General features: G+C 39.4%; 1 protein-coding gene and 1 pseudogene across 4 annotated transcripts in view; one reads left to right on the top strand and one right to left on the bottom strand.

The window, feature by feature from the left end:
• Positions 1–23,301, top strand: part of LOC148376894 (uncharacterized) — a 104,909-nt gene that overhangs the window by 65,810 nt on the left and 15,798 nt on the right. For 2 of the 4 annotated variants that reach the window (XM_088350914.1, XM_088350905.1), the window contains exon 2: positions 9,469–15,015. In XM_088350914.1, coding sequence (XP_088207040.1) covers positions 9,528–12,368 — 2,841 coding nt within the window. In that variant the 5' untranslated portion in view covers positions 9,469–9,527 and the 3' untranslated portion in view covers positions 12,369–15,015. Of the gene's footprint in view, positions 1–9,468; positions 21,354–23,301 lie in introns of those variants that run through there. The other 2 variants (XM_088350920.1, XM_088350930.1) reach the window with 1 other exon arrangement.
• On the bottom strand, positions 7,486–7,634 carry LOC148376896 (U2 spliceosomal RNA; annotated as a pseudogene).

Below are 23,301 nucleotides of genomic sequence, written 5' to 3'. Positions count from 1 at the left end.
ATCACTCGCAGACAAACAGTCAGAGCGAAGGCTCCGGACTGGAACATAGGGGGAAATTAAATTTGAAAGAAATGGGGGAGCAAGTCCTTGCATGGTTTTGTATCCTACCAACAAAACCTAAAAGTCACATCTTAAGCTAACAGGGAGCCAATGCAGGTTAGCTAAAATCGGGGTCATGTGATCAAACGTTCTTGTATTCGTTAAAAGCCTCGATGCAGCATTTTGTACCAGCCTTCGTTTTGGACTTCGGGAGACCGGAGAGTAGTGCATTAGAATCATCGCGACGGGAGGTAACAAACGCGTGAATTATAATCTGCACCCGACTGAGTCAGCATAGGGCGAATTTTAGCAATGTTGCGAAGATGGAAAAAAGCTTTTCTGGTAATATTCTTAACGTGTGTTTTAAAGGACAGATCAGGGTCAAATATGACACTTACATTTTTGACTGAGTCACTCTGGGTGATATTACATTTGTCAATGTTCTGAGGAGTTTTTGAGAACAAGTCACGGCATATAGATGGACCAATAACTAACATTTCGGTCTTTTCAGAGTTAAGACGCAAGAAATTGAGTGACATCCACTCTTTTATCTCAGTGAGGCAGGCCTCCAAATTTCCACAGTTTAGTGTGGCAGATGAGATTCCTCTATCGGAAGATCTAGTTGAGTGTCATCTGCGTAGCAATGGAAACTGATAGTATACTTGCAAATAATATCACCTAACGGAAGCATGTAAATGCAGAAAAGAAGGGGGCCCAGTACTGAACCCTGCAGGACGCACTACACTATAATTCCTTTTAAAAAATCAAAAGGGCATTGTCTTGTGATTACACAATCGCACTATGTATGTCACGTCGCAATATCTATTAGATTTCACTTAATCATGCAGCCCCAATACATATATATGTGTGTGTGTGTATGTATGTAGCAGTTTTCTGCTGTCGATGAAACTAAAATATGTTGACCATTTTGATTCCACTTCGCGATTGTGTTTCACATTTAGTTGATTCTTAGAACGGGTTTTCTGTTTTTAAGCTACAAGTTTGATGCCTGAAATGTGGCAAAATGACAAAAAGTTGTGTATATGTATGGGTATCTATCTGTATATAAATATATGGGATCAGTTTTTTCGTCGTAGATGAAACTAAAAATGTTCAATGTTTTGATTCCACTTTTTGATTGTGTCTCATATTTTTTTGATTCTTAGAACAGGTTTTCTTTTTTTAAGCTATAAGTTTGAAGCCTGTAATATGGCAAAGTGACAAAGTTTTATGGGGCCAAAACTTTAGCTGGACACTGTACTTTTAAATATTTTCTAAGAGTAACTTCTACAATATCCATTTATTATTTGCAACTGTTGATTTCTCTTCTTAAGTACTTTCTGAATATCTTTTATTCATGCCTAGTTTAGTTATCCTGACCTTATTTTTCTTTTTGAAGTCTTTATTCTGAGTTTATCCTGGAGTGTCACGTTTTATCTCTTTGAAAATGTTCCCTATGTTTTTATCAATGACAATAAAGACTTTTATTTGTGGATGCATATGTAATTTGTTGAGTTGACAAAATTGAGATGACCTTTTCCAAGATTCATTTGAAATGTGAATGTGATTGAATGAACCCACAAGATGTATACACTTGGATACACGCCTGATAACCAAAGCTTAGCTCTTTAGTTAGCCATCTTAACACCTAAATCCAAACCTCAATTTTCATAGAGTGCAGCTGGTGGGTTACAATGATGTCATGTAAAATATCGTAATAAACTGCTATTCTAACTATGTCAAACTGTACTTCGAGAAAGCAGTGGAATTACCGTAATTCCAGACTATAGTGCGCAGCTGATTATAAGCCACACCCACTACATTTTAAGAGGAAAACCGATTTTGTACTTACACAAGCCGCACCTGTATATAAGCCGCATGCGCCCACATTAAAAAATGTAGCACAAACACAAAATTAACCCAAACCCGACTTCAAGTCCTGCGATTGAAACTGAATGTCCTTCATTAAAGTACACAGTCCAAAAATCACAGCCGGCAAAATGAACGAAAAATGATATCGGTACTTAAGGTTTGATGCAGTCCTGCAGAGTCCGGGTCCCGTTGAAAGTAATCCAAGGAAAAAAGTGTATATTTCCAAAGGTAAGGGTGGGAAAAATGTATATCCACTATTGTCCGCCGCGTCCACAAACACGTCTCACCCTTACTCCACTTCCCGTCAGCCCGTTTTTTTCGCTCCTTTTTTATTCGTCCGTGCAAAACATTAGAATAAGTCTTTAAAATATATACATTACAAAAATATACAGTTGCAAATACATATTATACATGGTTACACATATTTACAAAGAAAGAGGGTACACCGAGAGAGTTTTCAAAGCTTTAATAATAATATAACTTTTATCACAAACTGTGCCTGTGACAGGGGATCTAATGGTAGCAACACGCTAGCATCACGCTCGCAACACAGTAAACGGGTCTGGTAAAAAACATACCGTACTTGTAAAAATCACGGTAAACCGTCCTCATCTTCCCCCTTAGAACTGAAGCCATCAAAGTCGTCTTCCTCAGTGTCGGAAAGAAACTTTGTCATATAGAGGTCGTCCCACGCTCCCGCAGCCTCACTCGCACTGTCGCTGGAAGTCTCATCCACTCCTGATTCTGTGCCCTCCTCTCCGTGACGCAGCAGACCGGCTTTTCGGAACCCGTTGGTGATGGTGGATTTTTTGATGTGCCTTTCTTTTTGCATTTTGCATGATGAGGGTATATTAACGCCAATTCAATTTGTGCACAAGCCAAGAAGTTGCAGTCTTCTTCGGCGCATATATTCCACCGGTCTAAATCTTACCTTTTGTACTCGAGCGCCGCTGGCGGCCGTTAGAAAACTTACATCAATCGTCCGCATCACTGAATAAGCCGCAGGGTTGAAAGTTTGGGGGAAAAGTAGCGGCTTATAGTCCGGAATTTACGGTACATCCAAAACGATTGCGTGATAGCGCCCTTGTGAAGTCATTTATTATCGTAACGCCAGATTTCCAATTAATATATCGTGAAAAAGAAACGGTAAATACAGTGCTTTAACAATCTTTAGAAAGCAAGAAAATAAAACCAGTTAAATTGAGCGTTTTTTAACTGTATTTGGAAAGTTTAGACGTGCAGCTAAATTTCGGTCTTTTAAATTTGAGATCGCTTGCTCATGAAGCTTTACTTGTTGATGATCTTATTCGTGATCACAAATTTAATCTGATTGGTCTGTGTGAAACTTGGTTGAGACCGGATGACTTTTTACCGTTAAATGAGGCCTCTCCTCAAGACTACGTGAGCTGTCATGTAGCAGGTTTTTTGAAGAAGGGTGGCGATGTTGCGCTTATTTCTGAAAAAGTACTCAAATTTACTCCCCGTGCCTCTGATAATTACAAGAAGTTCGAGGCTCTTGTCATTAGGTTCTCTTTAATGTCAATTTATGTAATAACTATCGCGCACCAGGACCATTCTCAGTTTTTTTAGACGAATTTTCGGAACTGTTGTCTGACCTGTCAATGAATGAAACTTTTATTTCAAACATAACATAACAAAGCAAAAAACAAACAACAAATCAAAAAAAGAAAATGAAACAATTAATGTTATCGTACAGGAGTAGGAAGAGGCATATGCTTATTGTCTCCTACCCCCAGACTTCATGCACTGCTCGCACATTCTCAGCGCACAAGAAAATCTAGCCAGCGCACAAAAATGAGGGCTCAAAATTACTAATTAAGAAGCGACTTAAGTCAAAGTTACAGTGCATGAAGGTAAGAATACAAGGGTTACCCTGAAGTTGTGTCCTAAATGCAGTATTTTGAAGTCGAGTCAAAGTAGAACGAAGTTGAGTAAAGTTAGTAGAGTTTGTCGTGAACCGGCTTCTTTGGCTCGGCTCACTAAAAGGAACCTTCTTCTTTCCGGTCCTAAACGGCTCTCCAGGTTGTTTTTGCTTCTTTAATCCCAACATAACCAAATATGTAAAATTATGCACAAAATGACTTGAAGGAAGGGGGTAATAGAACAAAAAAGGAAAAAATACCAAAACGAAAAAGTAGTGAAAAGCTGAGAAAAAAGAAACGAAAAGGAAGAGAAAAAAAGAAGGAAAAAATTAGAAAAAAGCCAGAAAAAAGAAAAGAAAGAAATGTAGGAAAAAAGCAAATAGAAAACAAAAAGATAAAAGTAACAGCTCGGAAAAAATAAACACAATGAGATTTGTTTTAAAGGAATTTTAAAAAAGTAGAAAATTGCGGAAAAAAAGAAGAAAAAGTTTGTGTTGCATTCAAATCATTTCCAATGATATCAAGTGAATCTTGTTGCCAACATTGTACTTCCACTAAGAAATGTGATTAAGTACAGTCCTGTATCTTACAACCGACTCGATAAGGAGTATGGTACTCAGTTTTCATAGACGAATTCTGTGAACTGTTGTCTGACCTATGAATGAATTAAACTTTTATTTCGAACATAACATAACAAAGCAAAAAACAAATCAAAAAAAGAAAAGAAAACACTCAAACAATGTTATCGTACGGGAGTAGGAAGAGGCATATTGTATCCTACCCCCAGACTTCATTAACAATTGCATCCCACACTTAGATCCCTTGTGTTTTTAATTGTAAAAAGCTAGCCGATGACTATACATAAAAACATTGGCTCTGTGGATACACAGTCCCTTCATTATCATCGTCACTATGACTACTTCCATCACTTATTTTATAGACTTTAAAACAGCTCTGCTGGTGTATAAGTCTCTTCATTGTCTAGCACCAAAGTACATCTGTGACATGTTGGTCCCATATGGACCCTAAGAACCTCAGGGACAGGCCTTCTGCTGGGGCCCAGAGCCAGGACTAAATAGAATAGAATAGAATATACCTTTATTGTCATTGTTACAAAATGGGTTAACATGTTGTGACAACGAAATTGGGCACGACACTCCAGTTTCACACATTCACAGTGAGGTAAAAAACCCAAGAGGGTAAAGGAACAGAGATGATAAGGTATGAAACAAGGAGGATAAGGTTATAGTTATAATTTACACAAAATTTACACAAGGAATGTCGGCATGTAGGATGTTACTAATGCTAGTCAATACTAAATAAGAGGCGGCAGTAGCTCAGGAGGTAGAGCGCTTGTCTTGGGATCAAGGGATCCCAGTTCGAATCCCGGCTCGTCCGTGTTACATGTTGAAGTGTCCTTGGGTAAGACACTGAACCCCCATCACCCCCAATAAGCAGGTTAGCGCCTTACATGGCTGCAAGGCCGCTATTGGGAAAATGTGGAGCACATTGTAAAGCGCTTTGGGAAGTCATTGACTTGAAAAGCGCTATATAAATGCAGATCATTTCATTTCATTTAAATATTATTCAGAAAAACTAAATATGAATAAAAATATGATTCACAACCCGTGGTAAGCTTTCTCTCCTGGCTTTGACTAAAAGCAAACTAACATAAAACGTGACAGAAACAAAATGAAAATAAATCCAAACGGCTTGCCGAGATCATTTTTCTGTTCCATGTATTCCGTTACTCCCCAAGCCTGCGCAAAATGTAGCCATTTTATTCATATTTAGTTTCTTTTGTCTTTTATGAGCATATTTGGTATTGGAGTAATCCAAAAGTCATTGAAAGTAATCCAGTTAAAGTAACCCTACCCAGCCCTTAATACGAAGAAAAACACACAGAGGTGACGACACTTGTATTGACCAGTTATGAGTGCCTGGGGGAGAGAGAGAGAGAGAGGGAGAGAAATAGAGAAAGGGAGAGAGAGAGAGACAGAGATGAGAGAGAGCATTTCAAAATAGCCTCATTTCGTTCGCCAACAACACAGCAGAGTGGAACTGTGAGATGTAATGATACTAGGGGGCGATAGAGCACCTAAGAGATGGATGACATCCGAGAAGAAGAGAAGAAGAATCACTGCTGCCATTGTCTGCGGCTTCGTGACGTGTAGCTCCAGTCTTGTGAAGAATCTAACTCCATCCAACTTCATCTAACTCCGTAAAAGTCCAAAGGTGGCTAAAATGTGCGAGAAATGGAAAGGAAATTTAAAAGAGGAGCTTCAGGAAATGCAAGATGACAATGAGCGAGAAGATGGACGGCTAAACCAGGTTAGCATTAGCAAGGAGCTACCATTCGTGTTGAACAGAGCAGGTTAGTCACTTTTATTTCGATTACATTTTTATTTTCCTAAATTTAAACATACTTTCCGATATAAGAGCAATACGCCACTTTTCTGCACGTTCGTGCCAAGTGCGAACTCACAAAGTTTGGGGAAGAAGCACTACACATTAAACCAGGTCTCACAAAGTCCAATTAAGTTAAGATTGTGATCACTCATAAGGTTCTTAATAATAAATAATGCATTGTAATTATTATATTGTTCTCTAGTTCTGCCATAATTAACATATTGTGCAGAACTCTGGGGCAATAATTACTAAAATTCACTCCAGCCCCTTTTTATCCTCCCAAAACGTGCAATTAGAACTAAACACTGGGTAGGATACCGAGATCACACTAATATTTTATTCCTGCAGTTCAAATTATTAAAATGAGATGATTTAGTAAAAATGATCACTGCACAACTGCTATTTAAGGTCAACAAAAATATAGTGCTGGAAAACATCCAAAAATTATTCATTCGGAAAGAGGGAAATTATAACTTAAGGGGCTGTAATAAATTTCATAATCCCAAAGGTGAGAACAACCAGGAAAAGTATATCTGTGTACCTGTCCCACCAAAGATCCACATTCACGCCGGACTGGATGATGAGGTTTTTATTACAGTTTTTGCAAATGAAATGATTCACAACATTAGCTTCTCTGCTGGCTTTGATCTCTTTGATTTCTAAGAGGTGACTTAACATTTTAGTACAACAGAAACAAACGAAAATAAAACAACACCAATCACATTACTGTGCATGTTGAGAGATTTGTCAGCTGTGGTTGTAATGTTTATAATGAACTTTTTTTGTGGAGCACCAAAAGATGTGTCTTACCGTTGGCAGCTCACTCTGTAGACTGCCAACAAACCCCTCCTTCCGGTCACATGTCCAAAGCCAAAACAAACTCCACCCCATACCAGCAGATGGCACTGTTGGACTCATCATTGCAGGACAAATTAGACACATATTTCAGCAGGAATTTCAATAAAACAAAAGTTATTATTACACCCGTTACATGTGTGTCGTGTGTGGAGTCAAACTTTGGAACAATTTACAAGACAAGATCAAACAATGTCCAACAATTCTTTTGTTCAAATTTAAATACAAAAAAACATTCCTCACGAAATACAGAGATGAAGAAAATCAGGTATGAGTGTCGAGGTCTATTGTTCTATATTCTTTATCAATTATCCATTATCCGTTATCGGTCAAATCATAATGCACTACAAAGCCAAGAGGCAGAGACACTTGCTCCCAGCCAAGAGGCTGAGTCAAGGTCCTAGCCACAGGGCCAAGCAGCGATCATTGCGAATGCACCGTTCCCTGAGGTACTGCAATCCCGGGCCGATGCGTGGAGTGGACAGAGCAAGCTCTTATTCCATCTCCCAGTTGCAAACATTCTTAGATAGTATACATTTCAGAACCACTGTTCCGGCGCTAAGGCTAAGCGGCTAGTGGCGTTACAAGTCTTCGGTACCGTCCGTAATCACGGTAAATGTGAACTCTCTACCAAATAAGACCGACGAACTGGCTGTGCTGGTGAAAAACATCAAAGCGTACATGGAGTGCAGTTTGCCGTGTTTTATGGAAACGTGGCTCATGTCTAGCATCTCGGACGCTAACGTGTAGCTACCTGGAGCAACCAGTAGCTACCGTAGCTAACCTCCTCTCAGATTCCCGGCTTAGCGCGTAACGTCATCCTCTCCCTTAAACGGAACTCCGGAAAAAGAAAAATCTCCATCGGCATACATCGCAGGTAATTGACTATGAAATGTATTCAAAATTATTATTATTTCATATCGAAACTGATCAAAATCAATTATATAATTATTAACTCAAAAATATATTGGAATATCTCAAAAAGTTTCCAAATTAAACTGAAAACCGACACTGAATAATATTACTTCAATGATAAAAAAATAAAATGTTTTGTTTCTTATTGTGTCAAATATTGAAAAGAAAACTATGAGGGTTTTCTATGACATTGTTATATTAAATACTTTATTAAATACATTATTGAGCGTTAAAGACCTTTCTTTCGATTATTCAAGTGCACCCAGCAACCCCCAAGAAACCCATGCTAGCAGTGATGTCCGCAGCGCCTACCATTTTCCTTTTAAACTGCTCTAGTTGCAGACACGTCCCTCTAGAAGGGCAACCTGCCTACGGAAACGGGAGCAACCTTTACAACAACCCATACTTACCTGTGAGTAGTGGGAAGCCGAGCAGCGTCTTAGTGTCTTAGCAGCCGGGGGAGAGTTTGCGCTTTCACCGGCGATCGGCAGCAGCGCGACGATAAATAATTGCGCACGGCACAAACCTTACGCCAATCGTCCGAGATATTTACCTGAAACTTTTCAGCTGTTCAAGATGAAAGATCTCTGCCCAGAATTCTGACATAGCAGGAATCTGACGTGTCTCACTCTTACTGTTGGAATGATGTACATAAATTATTCAATTTTACTATCATTTATGCGTGTTATATCTTTGCTTGAAATATTGTGCTCACGAAATAGGATGTTCTCACAAGCAAAAGTTTTCCACTGCACTCTAGAGAGAATCAATGGTGTGAATAAGTTACAGATTTGACCCGAAAAGCCAAGGATCTTTTCTTGAGTAGTGCTAAAGAGAGTTAATCAGTCACATTTCAAATAACAAGTGTTTGTACAAAAACTGGTTTCAACTGGAAATTTAACCTTCAAATGCATTCTTTTGTTTAGCAGTCGAAACCACCTTGTAACTAGGGCGTTCCTTTTCTGAATAAACGGCAAGGTGAGGGAAAGCTGCTTTGGAGTGAGTTGGAGAAACTAACCAAAAGCAGTTTTCCGTTCGCTTCCCTTGCAAGTAAACCAAACACAATTCTCTGTGTCTTTTTTTGTACACAGGTTTTTGTAACAAGTGTTGGGTTGAACCTGACACCCTTTACTGCTTGGGTGCCCCCTGGCGGTCGCTAAAAAAATTCACATATTTGCCGCATCGTTGCATAAGTTGCAAAGTTGAATGCTTGGGGGACAAAAGTAGCGGCTTATAGTCCGAATTTTACGGTATGTAACATTGTGCATTGTCTATCACTTTGTGTTCCTAAACGCCAATATTCAGTAGAGACCAATGGTATTTGTTTTTTGTTATACACATTTTAATTGAGGTTCTGTGTCGTTTCTGTCTCCATTGGTTAGAATTATTACATGAATGCAGTCGATATATTTATACATTTTGTCATTTATCAGTTTCGGTATTATTTCGTATATTCTAAATGATACGAAACCTATGTGTGTCTTGTGTCCCGCAGATGTCAGTGAAGAATTCCTGCCTCCTGTCCGGCAGGAACCAGAGTTTCCTGACATTAAAATGGAGGAGGAGGATGTGGAGCCTGATTGTGTTAAAGAGGAGGGACTTTTCACAGAGTTGCCGGTGACCGAGACCTGTTTAACTACTGGGAGTCAGGTAAAAGATGAAGAAAACTGTCAGGAGCCTTCAAGCATCGGCTCCCGTCATCACGTGAAAACTGATGATGAGGACATGTCCGACTCTGCATACACTGATGGCGAGGAACAGTCAGAAGGTGATAAAACATGTTCTCGGTGTGGGAAAACGTTCCAATTCAAGTATCATTTGAAGTTGCATATGGTAGTTCACGCTGGTGAGAAGCCTTTCTCTTGCTCAATTTGCAGTAAAAAATTTCTCCATGAAAAAAGCTTAAAAATACACACAAGAACCCACACCGGTGAGAAGCCTTTCTTCTGCTTAGTTTGTAGTAAAAAATTCCGCTACAAAGCAAGTTTGAAAAACCACGCTACAACCCACACTGTCGAGAAGCCTTTTTCCTGCTCTGTTTGCGGTCAAAAATTCAGCCGGAAAGAAGGCTTAAAAATGCACACAACAACCCACACTGGTGAGAAGCCTTTTTCCTGCTCGGTTTGCGGTAAAAAATTCAGTCTGAAGGCATACTTAAAAAGACACACAAGAACTCACACCGGCGAGAAGCCTTTTTCCTGCTCAGTTTGTGGTCAAAAATTCAGCCGGAAAGAAAGCTTAAAAATACACACAAGAACCCACACTGGCGAGAAGCCTTTTTCCTGTTCAATCTGTGGTGGAAAATTTGCCCGTAAATCCAACCTAATTGATCACACAAGAACCCACACTGGTGAGAAGCCTTGTTCCTGTTCAGTTTGCAGTCAAAAATTCAAATGTAAAAAAATCTTAAAAAGACACACAACAACCCACACTGTCGAGAAGCCTTTTTCTTGCTCAGTTTGCGGTCAAAAATTTAGCCTGAAGGCATACTTAAAAAGACACACAAGAATCCACACTGGCGAGAAGCCTTTTTCCTGTTCAATCTGTGGTGAAAATTTTAGAAAGAAGGCAAACTTAACATCGCACACAAGAACCCACACTGGCGAGAAGCCTTTTGCCTGCTCTGTCTGTGGTGAAAAATTCAACCGGAAACAACAATTAAAAATTCACACAACAACCCACACTGGTGAGAAGCCCTTCTCCTGCTCGTTTTGTGGTAAATCATTCAGCCAGAAATCAAACCTAAACAATCACACAAGAACCCACACTGGTGAAAAGCCTTTTTCCTGCTCAATTTGCGGTCAACGATTCAGTAGAAAGTATGTCTTACAAGACCACACTAGAACCCACACTGGCGAGAAGCCTTTTTCCTGCTCATTTTGCGGTGAATCATTTAGCCGTAAGGCATACTTACAAAAACACGCAAGAACTCACACTGATGAGAAGCCGTTTGCCTGCTCAATCTGTGGTGAAAATTTCAGAAACAAGACAAACTTAACATCACACACAAGAATCCACACTGGTGAGAAGCCTCTCTCCTGCTCAATCTGTGGTAAAAATTTCAGAAACAAGACAAATCTAACATCGCACACAAGAACCCACACTGGTGAGAAGCCTTTCTCCTGCTCGTTTTGTGCTAAATCATTCAGCCAGAAATCAAACCTAAATAATCACACAAGAACCCACACTGGTGAGAAGCCGTTTGCCTGCAAAGTTTGCGGTCAAAAATTCATTCAGAAAAAGAGTTTGAAAAGCCACGCTAAAACCCACACTGGTGAGAAGCCTTTCTCCTGCTCATTTTGCGGTCAAAAATTCAGGCAAAAAGGAAATTTGAAAAGCCACGCTACAACCCACACTGGTGAGAAGCCTTTTTCCTGCTCAATTTGCGGACAAAGATTCAGTAAAAAGCGAGTCTTACAAGACCACACTAGAACCCATACTGGTGAGAAGCCTTTTGCCTGCTCTGTTTGTGGTGAAAAATTCAACTGGAAACAACAATTTAAAATTCACACAACAACCCACACTGGTGAGAAGCCCTTCTCCTGCTCGTTTTGTGGTAAATCATTCAGTCGCAAAGATCACTTTAAAGCACACGTAAGAACCCACACTGGTGAGAAGCCATTTTCCTGCTCAATTTGTGGTCAACGATTCAGTAAAAAGTATGCCTTACAAGGCCACACTAGAACCCACACTGGCGAGAAGCCTTTTTCCTGCTCATTTTGCGGTGAATCATTTAGCCGTAAGGCATACTTACAAAAACACGCAAGAACCCACACTGATGAGAAGCCGTTTGCCTGCTCAATCTGTGGTGAAAATTTCAGAAACAAGACAAACTTAGCATTGCACACAAGAACCCACACTGGCGAGAAGCCTTTTTCCTGCTTGTTTTGTGCTAAATCATTCAGCCACAAATCAAACCTAAATAATCACACAAGAATCCACACTGGTGAGAAGCCGTTTTCTTGCAAAGTTTGTGGTCACAAATTCATTCAGAAAGTGAGTTTGAAAAGCCACGCTAAAACCCACACTGGTGAGAAGCCTTTTTCCTGCTCAGTTTGCGGTCAAAAATTCAGGCACAAAGGAAATTTGAAAAGCCACGCTACAACCCACACTGGTGAGAAGCCTTTTTCCTGCTCAATTTGTGGAAAAAGATTCAGTACAAAGCATGTCTTAAAAGACCACACAAGAACCCACACGGGCGAGAAGCCTTTCTCCTGCTCATTTTGTGGTGAATCATTCAGCCGAAAGGCATACTTAAGAATACACTCAAGAACCCACATTGACGAGAAGCCTTTTTCTTGCTCAGCTTGCGGTCTTAGCTTCTCAAGTCAAGCTAGAGCTCAGGATCACACATGTGCTGGAGAAAATCATGAGTTTACGACTGCAACAAACTAACAACTTTAGATCTCCGAATAAAAACAGAATTGCATTTAAAAAAATGCTCTTTATTATCTTTACACAGGTGTACCAATATTGGATGGCTTCTCCTTTCAAAATAACAAAGCGATTTAGAGAGGGACTGGCTCAGCAAGGTCTTCGCCTTGATTAAAATACTAGTCATTTATGTTTCCTATGAGTTGTAGATCCTGTTCATCCATTCCTCAGTCAAATCCTAGACGTGACAACAATCCAAGGAATGCATGCTGGTAATCACCACTTCTTTGGGTTTTGCTGACTTTTCTTAGTTTAATTTAATTGATGAATTTGTTTTTAATTTTAAGAGCTTTTAAAGAAACTAGCAGTTGTGTGCCTACCCAACCCGGCTGTTAAACCTACAGCATACACCAGCCTATCAAAATTGTGCATACATTTGCCATGCCTTTATTGGCAAGTGCCATACCACCCTGAGAACGCTCGTGCTCGGAAGTTAAGCTGTGTCGTGCCTGGTTAGTTCTGGGGTGGGAGACCCCTTGGGAATACCAGATGCTATAAATCGGCCATTTGGCGGACGCTCTGCTGAGACAGCACTGACCGTATCCCCCTGGTACATTTGGTGAAAATGACTTTCTCTGATGCGACCATATAAATGAATTTATCTTTAAAAGTTGCTACTGATAGGCCGGCGTTTTTAAAACCTGAACTGTGACGATCTTTGTTGTACACACACTTCGTCACTCCAATAACAATTTAAGTTAAGTCATGTTTATTTGTATAGCCCTTAATCACAAAGAGTCTCAAAGGGCTGCACAGATCAAAGACTATTGCAAACTCTAGACTAGTATGACACAATTCCCTGATCTAAAACCTATATGAGGGCAGATAATACACAGATATTGTCAACATAAAATATAGGTTATTCATATGCAATAGAATAGAAATGTGTTTTAAGCTTAGATTGAAACATTTCCACTGAGGTTGCAGATCGAAACTGAGGGGGAAGAGCATTTCACAGCACCGGGGCCCGAATGGAGAACGCTCTTGAATTAGCAGATTTCTTCTTGGCTCTTGGGATCACTCGTAGACAGTCAGAGCGAAGGCTCCGGACTGGAACATAGGGGGAAATTAAATTTGAAAGAAATGAGGGAGCAAGTCCTTGCATGGTTTTGTATCCTACCAACAAAACCTTAAAGTCACATCTTAAGCTAACAGGGAGCCAATGCAGGTTAGCTAAAATCGGGGTCATGTGATCAAACGTTCTTGTCTTCGTTAAAAGCCTCGATGCAGCATTTTGTACCAGCCTTCGTTTTGGACTTCGGGAGACCGGAGAGTAGTGCATTAGAATCATCGCGACGGGAGGTAACAAACGCGTGAATTATAATCTGCACCCGACTGAGTCAGCATAGGGCGAATTTTAGCAATGTTGCGAAGATGGAAAAAAGCTTTTCTGGTAATATTCTTAACGTGTGTTTTAAAGGACAGATCAGGGTCAAATATGACACTTAGATTTTTGACTGAGTCACTCTGGGTGATATGACATTTGTCAATGTTCTGAGGAGTTTTTGAGAACAAGTCATGGCATATGGATGGACCAATAACTAACATTTTGGTCTTTTCAGAGTTAAGACGCAAGAAATTGAGTGACATCCACTCTTTTATCTCAGTGAGGCAGGCCTCCAAATTTCCACACTTTAGTGTGGCAGATTCCTCCATCGGAAGATCTAGTTGAGTGTCATCTGCGTAGCAATGGAAACTGATAGTATACTTGCAAATAATATCACCTAACGGAAGCATGTAAATGCAGAAAAGAAGGGGGCCCAGTACTGAACCCTGCAGAACACACTACACTATAATTCCTTTTAAAAAATCAAAAGGGCATTGTCTTGTGATTACACAATCGCACTATGTATGTCACGTCGCAATATCTATTAGATTTCACTTAATCATGCAGCCCCAATACATATATATATATGTGTGTGTGTGTGTATGTATTTAGCAGTTTTCTGCTGTCGATGAAACTAAAATATGTTGACCATTTTGATTCCACTTCGCGATTGTGTTTCACATTTAGTTGATTCTTAGAACAGGTTTTCTGTTTTTAAGCTATAAGTTTGATGCCTGAAATGTGGCAAAATGACAAAAAGTTGTGTATATGTATGGGTATCTATCTGTATATAAATGTATGGGATCAGTTTTTTCGCTGTAGATAAAACTAAAAATGTTAAATGTTTTGATTCTACTTTTGGATTGTGTCTCACATTTTTCTGACTCTTCAGATTCAGATTCAGATCTACTTTGTCATTCTAGTACACGTGTATACAGAACGAAATGTCTTAGAACAGGTTTTCTGTTTTTAAGCTATAAATTTGAAGCCTGTAATATGGCAAAGTGACAAAACGTTTTATGGGGCCAAAACTTTCACTGGACACTGTACTTTTAAATATTTTGTAAGAATAACTTCTACAATATCCATTTATTATTTTCAACTATTGATTTCTCTTCTGAAGTACTTTCTGAATACCTTTTATTTATGCCTAGTTATCCTGACCTTATTTTTCTTTTTGAAGTCTTTATTCTGAGTTTATCCTGGAGTGTCACGTTTAATCTCTTTGTAAATGTTCCCTATGTTTTTATCGATGACAATAAAGACTTTTATTTGTGGATGCATATGTACTTTGTTGTGTTGACAAAATTGAGATGACCTTTTCCAAGATTCATTTGAAATGTGAATGTGATTGAATGAACCCACAAGATGTATACACTTGGATACACGCCTGATAACCAAATGCTAGCTTAGCTCTTTAGTTAGCCATCTTAACCCCTAAATCCAAACCTTAATTTTCATGGAGTGCATCAGCTGGTGGGTTACAATGATGTCATGTAAAATATCGTAATAAACTGCTATTCTAACCATGTCAAACTGTATTTCGAGAAATCACTGGAATTATATCCAAAACTGTTGCGTGATAGCACCCTAGTGAAGTCATTTATTAATGTAACACCAGGTTTCCAAATAATATGCAGTGTTCATTTTATCTCTGAAAAATGATGGGTCCCTGGGATTCGCATTCTCAAAAATGTATGGGTCCCAACAGAGATCTATGAGTCCCCAAAATTTAGTGTTATCGCGTTCGAAATTGTAAATCGGCAACAAATGTATAATATAAATCTATATATTCAGTTTTAATCATCACAGTTTATTGGTAAAACAAATCAGTTATCACTTCAGATTTTTCAGTTCACAATATTGTACATTATACAAAATAATATTGCTGAAATATTAATCTTTATATTCATGCAGTTTTAATCATCAGTGAATTGGTAATACAAAGCAGTTATCACTTCAAATTTTTCAGTTCATATATTCTTTGTGGTTTGCTGTCCCGCCACAGTTGTAATGCCTTCTCAAGGTCCAATCCATTATCATCCTCCTCAGATCGTAACCAGGAATATAATTCAGTCCATTTTGGCAGAAAAGTCCTTTTCTTGCTAATATTCTTTTGTTTATTTTCTTTCGTCGAATCGTTCGCGGTCTTCTGAAGAATTTCTCCGCCGTTTTTTCGTGCCGGAATTATTGCCGTTGTTACCACTTTCTGTGTTATGTTTCGACTTATTACCGACACTGAAGAAATTACCAATTTTTTGTTGATTTGCATCGAATACCGACTGTTTTTTCGGAGGCATACTTCTCTTTCACTCGACAACCGCCACAACAATGACGTCATCTCGAAGCAACGAGATCTCGTTTGCCGAGATCGCCGCGAGACCAAAACAACAATGGCGGATCTGCCTGACGAAAGGTTTGGAGTGCGGTAAATCTTTGTCAAAAAAAAAAAAAAAGTAATCGGGTGATAATGACAATTTTGTGTAAAAAAATTTGCGTCCTGGGGACGATGATGCGTCTCGGGCAAACGAGAACACTGAATATGTTGTGAAAAAGAAATGGCAAAATACAGTGCTTTAACAATCTTTAGAAAGCAAGAAAATAAAACCAGTTAAATTGAGCGGTTTTTAACTGTATTTGGAAAGTGCAGCTAAATTTTGGTCTTTTAAATATGAGATCGCTTGCTCATGAAGCTTTACTTGATCTTATACGTGATCACAAATTTAATCTGATTGGTCTGTGTGAAACTTGGTTGAGACCGGATGACTTTTTACCGTTAAATGAGGCCTCTCCTCAAGACTACGTGAGCTGTCATGTAGCAGGTTTTCTGAAGAAGGGTGGCGATGTTGCGATTATTTCTGAAAAAGTTCTCAAATTTACTCCCCGTGCCTCTGATAATTACAAGAAGTTTGAGGCTCTTGTCATTAGGTTCTCTTTTAATGTAATAACTATCGCGCTCCAGGACCATACTCAGTTTTTTTAGACAAATTTTCGGAACTGTCGTCTGACCTATGAATGAATGAAACTTTTATTTCAAACATAACATAACAAAGCAAAAAACAAACAACAAATCAAAAAAAGAAAATGAAACAATTAATGTTATCGTACAGGAGTAGGAAGAGGCATATGCTTATTGTCTCCTACCCCCAGACTTCATGCACTGCTCGCACATTCTCAGCGCACAAGAAAATCTAGCCAGCGCACAAAAATGAGGGCTCAAAATTACTAATTAAGAAGCGACTCAAGTCAAAGTTACAGTGTTATGAAGGTCAAAATACACGGGTTCCACTGACGTTGTGTTCTAAATGCGGTATTTTGAAGTCGAGTCGAAGTAGAACGAAGTTGAGTAAAGTTAGTAGAGTTTGTCGTGAACCGGCTTCTTTGGCTCGGCTCACTAAAAGGAACCTTCTTTCCGGTCCTAAACGGCTCTCCAGGTTGTTTTTGCTTCTTTAATCCCAACATAACCAATTATTATGTAAAATAATGCTCAAAATGACTTGAAGGAAGGGGGGAATAGAACAATAAAGAAAAAAAATACCAAAATGAAAAAGTAGTGAAAAGCTGAGAAAAAAGAAACAAAAGGAGTATGGTACTCAGTTTTCGAATTCTGGGAACTGTTGTCTGGCCTATGAATGCATGAAACTTTTATTTCGAACATAACATAACATAGCAAAAAACAAACAACAAATCAAAAAAAGAAAACAAAACACTCAAACAATGTTATCGTACGGGAGTAGGAAGAGGCATATGCTTATTGTATCCTACCCCCAGACTTCATTAACAATTGCATCCCACACTTAGATCCCTTGTGTTTTTAATTGTAAAAAGCTAGCCGATGACTATACATATCAACATTGGCTCTGTGGATACACAGTCCCTTCATTATCATCGTCACTATGACTACTTCCATCACTTATTTTATAAACTTTAAAACAGCTCTGCTGGTGTATAAGTCCCTTCATGGTCTAGCACAGGGATGTCAAACTCAATTGCACAAGGGGCCAAAATTCAAAAAACACTTAAGGTCGTGGGCCAACCAGGATAAATATTTATTGAACACACAAACTGAATGTTTTTGGAACATAAGTATGAATAAAAACAGACAAGAATATTACATTTAAACCTCAAATCACTAATACAGTATTTGTTATTTTGCTGTAAATAAAAATCTCTCGTTAAATTATACAACTTAGAACTTAACTTAAACAACTTAACATTAAAATAACATTCAAATTCATTTGCTCCTATGTCAATGTATAGATTTAAAAAAACTTAAATGTCCCAAAAGATTTTGCTTTCCTTAATATATCCCCTGTCAAAACTAGAAATATGAAAATGCTACACAAATTATTTTGTAAAAACGTCACAACATTCTGAGAACAGGGAGCCTGATATGCTTACCTTTGGCGCAGAGGGAGTAGGGCGAGAGATGGGAGGGAGTGCTTGCACTTTTTGCATCGCTCCACCCATCCCTCCCACTCACCCAATCAAATAACTCTAAGTTATCTTCCGGTGTTTTGGTGTATTTACAATGGATTCATCAAAAAGTATCCAAACACTGAACACAGATTATATAGTGAGCTTTTATATAAAGGATTATTTAGCGTCGTACAGCCAAAACGAGTGTTTTGTGTGTCACCTTGACTGTAAATTGTAGTGAAAACGTGACTTATATATTCTAAAAAGTTCTGCTTTGTATTTCAGCTTTGGTTTGGCTTTGCCTGTATCTGAACAGGGTCCATGGCTCAAGTTTTGAACGAGATGGTGAAAATTTGCATGCAATTAAATTTGTCTCTGAGCCATAGGTACTCATAGAAAGAGCCATATCTGGCTCGCGAGCCATAGGTTCCCGACCCCTGGTATATAGTATAGTATACGTCATATATGAAGGAATAGGTAGAGTGACTAAAACGTCAGAATATGATGTCCAGGGATGAGACGGCATTGTTCATATTGACGGGCCATTAATAACAATAATGTCAATTGGTCTTGCGGGCCGGATATGATTACACGGCGGGCCGGATGTGGCCCGCGGCCCGGGAGTTTGACACATGTGGTCTTGCACCAAAGTCCATCTGTGACATGTTGGTCCCATATGAACCATCTCGGATCCTGAGAACCCCAGGGACAGGCCTTCTGCTGGGGCCCAGAGCCAGGACTTAACAGGCTGAAAACAGCTCTGTTCAACTGTGGATGCAACTTAAAGGGTTCTATCTGCACTCTTCATTTTTACTTTATTTTATTCCATTGATTTTATTATGTTTTATCTGTGGTTTTAATGCAGTTTAAAAACCACATTTTAAATTTTCAATGTCTTTTCTTCTATGTTTTAACGGTAATTGTGTGTTTTTAACCTGTCTCTTTGCCATTTCTGTAAAGCACTTTGAATTGCCTTGCGTATGAATTGTGCTATACAAATAAACTTGCCTTGCCTATTCTACCATCATCAAGTCAGGTCAAGTCAAATTTATTTATATAGCCCTTAATCACAAAAATGTCTCAAAGGACTGCACAAGATTACAATGACACAATTTCCTGATCTTACACCAACATGCGGGCTAGGAACAACTCAAAACCTAAGCGTGAGGAAAAAGAGAAACCTTGAGAAGGGACCTCACAAGTGGTATCCCCGTTCCAGGATGACCAGGGTGAATTACATTTAGCATTACAGTACACAAACATAGTAAATACTAGGTAACATGTTGAAAATTTGTCTGGAGAGTGCATGACAGCAGCGACGCCGCCAGCCTGTAAACTAATCCAGAAAGTCTATGACGGCCACGAAGCAGCTTCCCATCTCTGCCAGCTGGTCCATGCAGGCGTTCACATGCTTCAGGTCAAACGCTGGTCCGCTGACTCATCTCCAAATCGTCCTTCTCCCTCTTATCACCACCAGGCAGGCTGTCGGAAAAAGACAGGACAATACAGAATGTGAAGTGGGCATCAATCATAAGCTTTGGAATAGAAGCCTTGACTTAAAAACTTCCTTTGAGGTTGCAGATCTTATCTCAGGAGGCAGGGCGTTCCATAGCACCGGGACCTCGATGGAGAAAGCTCTCGAGCCTGCAGACATCTTGGCTCTCGGAGTCACAAGTAGACCGGCATTTTCCGAGCGCAGGAACATTGGGGGAAATCAAATCAGAGAGATAAGAGGGTGCAAGTCCATGCAAACATTATTGTTATTTCCATACATTTTCAGCATCTTGTATATCTATTATGATAACTTAGTTCTCTTGGGTGCTCATGGTGTAACCGACTGCTATGTGGCGTGTGTTGTGCGGCATACAAGTATCTTTGGACCTGCTACCTTCGGGGGTCCGACCCCAGGCAGCAGGACCACCGTTCTAGATTGTCCTAAACCATGCATTAAAAAGATACGGGAGCTTGAGCCAGATGCCCTCAGCATCAAACTCTTACTTGTCTGCCCGAACTCTGATATGTGCAGGTATGTCTGTTTTGTGTTCTTTTTAAGATGTATATCAATGTGATTGTATCCCCATTTAGTTTTCACCATCATCACCCACACATATATCACCTCAGAGTTTTTTGTTAATAAATATAGGTCCAGATTGTGATGGAATATTATAATAGGATGGTGACAGTTATATAAATACAATGTTCATCATTAGCAATAACCATAGACAGTGGATAATGATCATGATAATAATAACATAATAGTCGTTGCAATTATAAAAAGCTTAATTATTAGCTTGACCCATCTGCAGATAAGGCTTCTGCTCACGTACATATGGAAACCAATAATTGTAATAATAGCCATAAAAGTCACATAAATGTTATCATATTCATCATCATAATAAGTTAGAATAATACAATATTAATTTAGTTTAGTTTTACCCATCTCTTTTATAATGCTAGTCAACACTAAATAAGGGGCGGCAGTAGCTCAGGAGGTAGAGCGCTCGTCTTGGGATCAAGAGATCGCAGTTCGAATCCCGGCTCGTCCGTGTTACATGTTGAAGTGTCCTTGGGTAAGACACTGAACCCCTATTACCCCCAATAAGCAGGTTAGCGCCTTACATGGCTGCAAGGCCGCTATTGGGAAAATGTGGAGCACATTGTAAAGCGCTTTGGAAAGTCATTGACTTGAAAAGCGCTATAGAAATTCAGATCATTTCATTTCATTTAAATATCATTCAGAAAAACTAAATATGAATAAAAATATGACTCACAACCCGTGGTAAGCTTTCTATCCTGGCTTTGACTAAAAGCAAACTAACATAAAATGTGACAGAAACAAAATGAAAAGAAATCCAAACGGCTTGCCGAGATCATTTTTCTGTTCCATGTATTCCGTTACTCCCCAAGCCTGTGCAAAATGTAGTCATTTTATTCATATTTAGTCTCTTTTGTCTTTTATTAGCTTATCTGGTATTGGAGTAATCCAAAAGTAATGGAAAGTAATCAAGTCACATGAGTGCAATACTGTAGTACTGTATACTAAATGAATACAGTACTCCCCCAAATAGTAAAAGAGGTTCTTAGTTGTAGCTCCGCCCACTTTCTTTGTTCTTCCGGGTCACTCTCTGGTTGTTTCCGGTGGCATGGCGTTCCGCTCCGGCTGTGTGGAAAAGCTACATTTAACCGTTTAAGAGTTCACGGTGAGTCTTAAATGTGGCTAAAATGTATTTCAGAGGGAAAGAATATTTCGAAGAGGAGCTCGAAGAAGAGACCGAGCGAGAATATCGACGGCTAAACCAAGTTAGCATTAGCTAGCATTTACGAGTTGAGATGGTCAGTTATTTTCCACTCCCCAAGTCAATTTTACTCTATATTTCGTCACATTTCTATTTCATATTATTCATGCGACTGCTCGGGAGTTTGTTTGTCTGATGTAATTTCGAACTACAGCCCTCTCCCTAAACCAGCTCACCAAATTAGCGGTTTAGCTTGTAAGCTAGCTATTTACAGTGGGCATGCGAGTAGGTAACTTAGCCACTAGCTAGCCGTCAACTCTCTCTATCAGGGGTGTCAAACTCATTTTACCTCGGGGGCCACACGATAGAACAAACATTCTCTTGGGGGTCGGACTAGTATATTAGAAAGAAAGAAAAAGAGAGAAAGAAATAAGACAAATCAAATGGGATAAAAAGAGAAGTTGTGAGAGAGGGGGAAAGAAAGGGAGAGGGAGAAAGAAATCCAAAGAGAAATAGAAAGACAGAAGGAGAGAAAAGAGAAAAGAAAGCTCAAAGGTTAGGAAGAAGGAAAGAGAAAAGGAAAAAAGGAAGTTAGAGCAAAAGAGGTAAAAAGACACAGAGAGAGAAAGAGGCAAAGAGCAACAAATGAAGAGAAAGAGAGTGAAAGAGACAGAGTGAGGGAAAAGGGGTGGAAAATAGAGAGGGAGAGCGAATGTGAGAAACAAAATAGATATAAAGACAAATAGTGAGAGAGGGGGAAAGAATGATATCCAAAGAGGAATAGAAAGAGGGAAGGAGGGAATGAAATGATCTGCATTTATATAGCGCTTTTCAAGTCAATGACTTCCCAAAGCGCTTTACAGTGTGCTTCACATTTCCCAATAGCAGCCGTGATCTGTGCAGCCATGTAAGGCGCTAACCTGCTTATTGGGGCTATCGGGGTTTCAGTGTCTTACCCAAGGACACTTCGACATGTACACGGACGAGCCGGGATCAAACTGGGATCCCTTGATCCCAAGACGAGCGCTCTACCTCCTGAGCTACTGCCGCCAAGAGAGAAAAGAGAAGGAGAGAATGGGAGAAGGAAAGAAGGGGAAAGCAGGAGAGAGCGAAAGAGAGAAAAGGAAAAATGAAAGAAGGTCAAAAGGACACAGAAAGTGAAAGAGAGACACAGAGAGTGAGAGAAAAAGGGAGGAAAAGAGAGAGAGAGAGAGAGAGAGAGAGAGAGAAAGAAATACAAGTACACCGTCTTTGTGAGAGGCACCTGGCTTTGGCAACATCAAGTGGACATATTTAGACCTGCAGCTCGTTTTTCTCTTGCGCTTCTCTGAGCGTTGTCTCGCGGGCCGGTTTCAATCCCTGAGCGGGCCTGATCTGGCCCGTGGGCCGCCTGTTCGACACTGTTCTGTAGAAGGAAAAAATACATGCAAATAGAGTTAAGTAGAATAATACATTTTCTTATCCAAATTATGAATTCATTTTCTGCATTAAATGATTGTTGGTAATATACGGATTAAAGGGATAACCACAAACCTGTCTTTTTTATTTTCTCCTTTTATACTTCCTTTTTTCTTAACTTCTTAATACAACAAAATAATTCGTAATATAATGAATGCATCAAAGCAAGTGAGCCGTTGGAGAGCCGGCTCTCTTTAATGAGTTGAGCCGAAAAAGCCGGTTCTCTAAAAAGAGAATCTATCTATCTCTCTATCGTGTGTTTGTGTATGAGGTGTTTGGGGTTGTTGGGTGGGGACAAAGGATTGCATTGTCTTACTGTACACTGAGTGTTTTTATATCTCATATTAAAAGTAGAAAGAGAAGAAAGGCAATGGAGCCGATGGTCAACTCTGTTGAAGTGCCTTTGCGCAGTGTGTTTATTATTTTTTTTTTTTCCAATTTGACCTTGGTTAGA

The sequence above is a fragment of the Urocampus carinirostris genome, chromosome 1, assembly GCF_059441175.1.
Source record: "Urocampus carinirostris isolate Australia breed hairy pipefish chromosome 1, RoL_Ucar_1.0, whole genome shotgun sequence".
Classification (NCBI taxonomy): domain Eukaryota; kingdom Metazoa; phylum Chordata; class Actinopteri; order Syngnathiformes; family Syngnathidae; genus Urocampus; species Urocampus carinirostris.
Note: the sequence above shows the minus strand (reverse complement) of the source record. Positions and strands in the feature narration are given on the sequence as shown.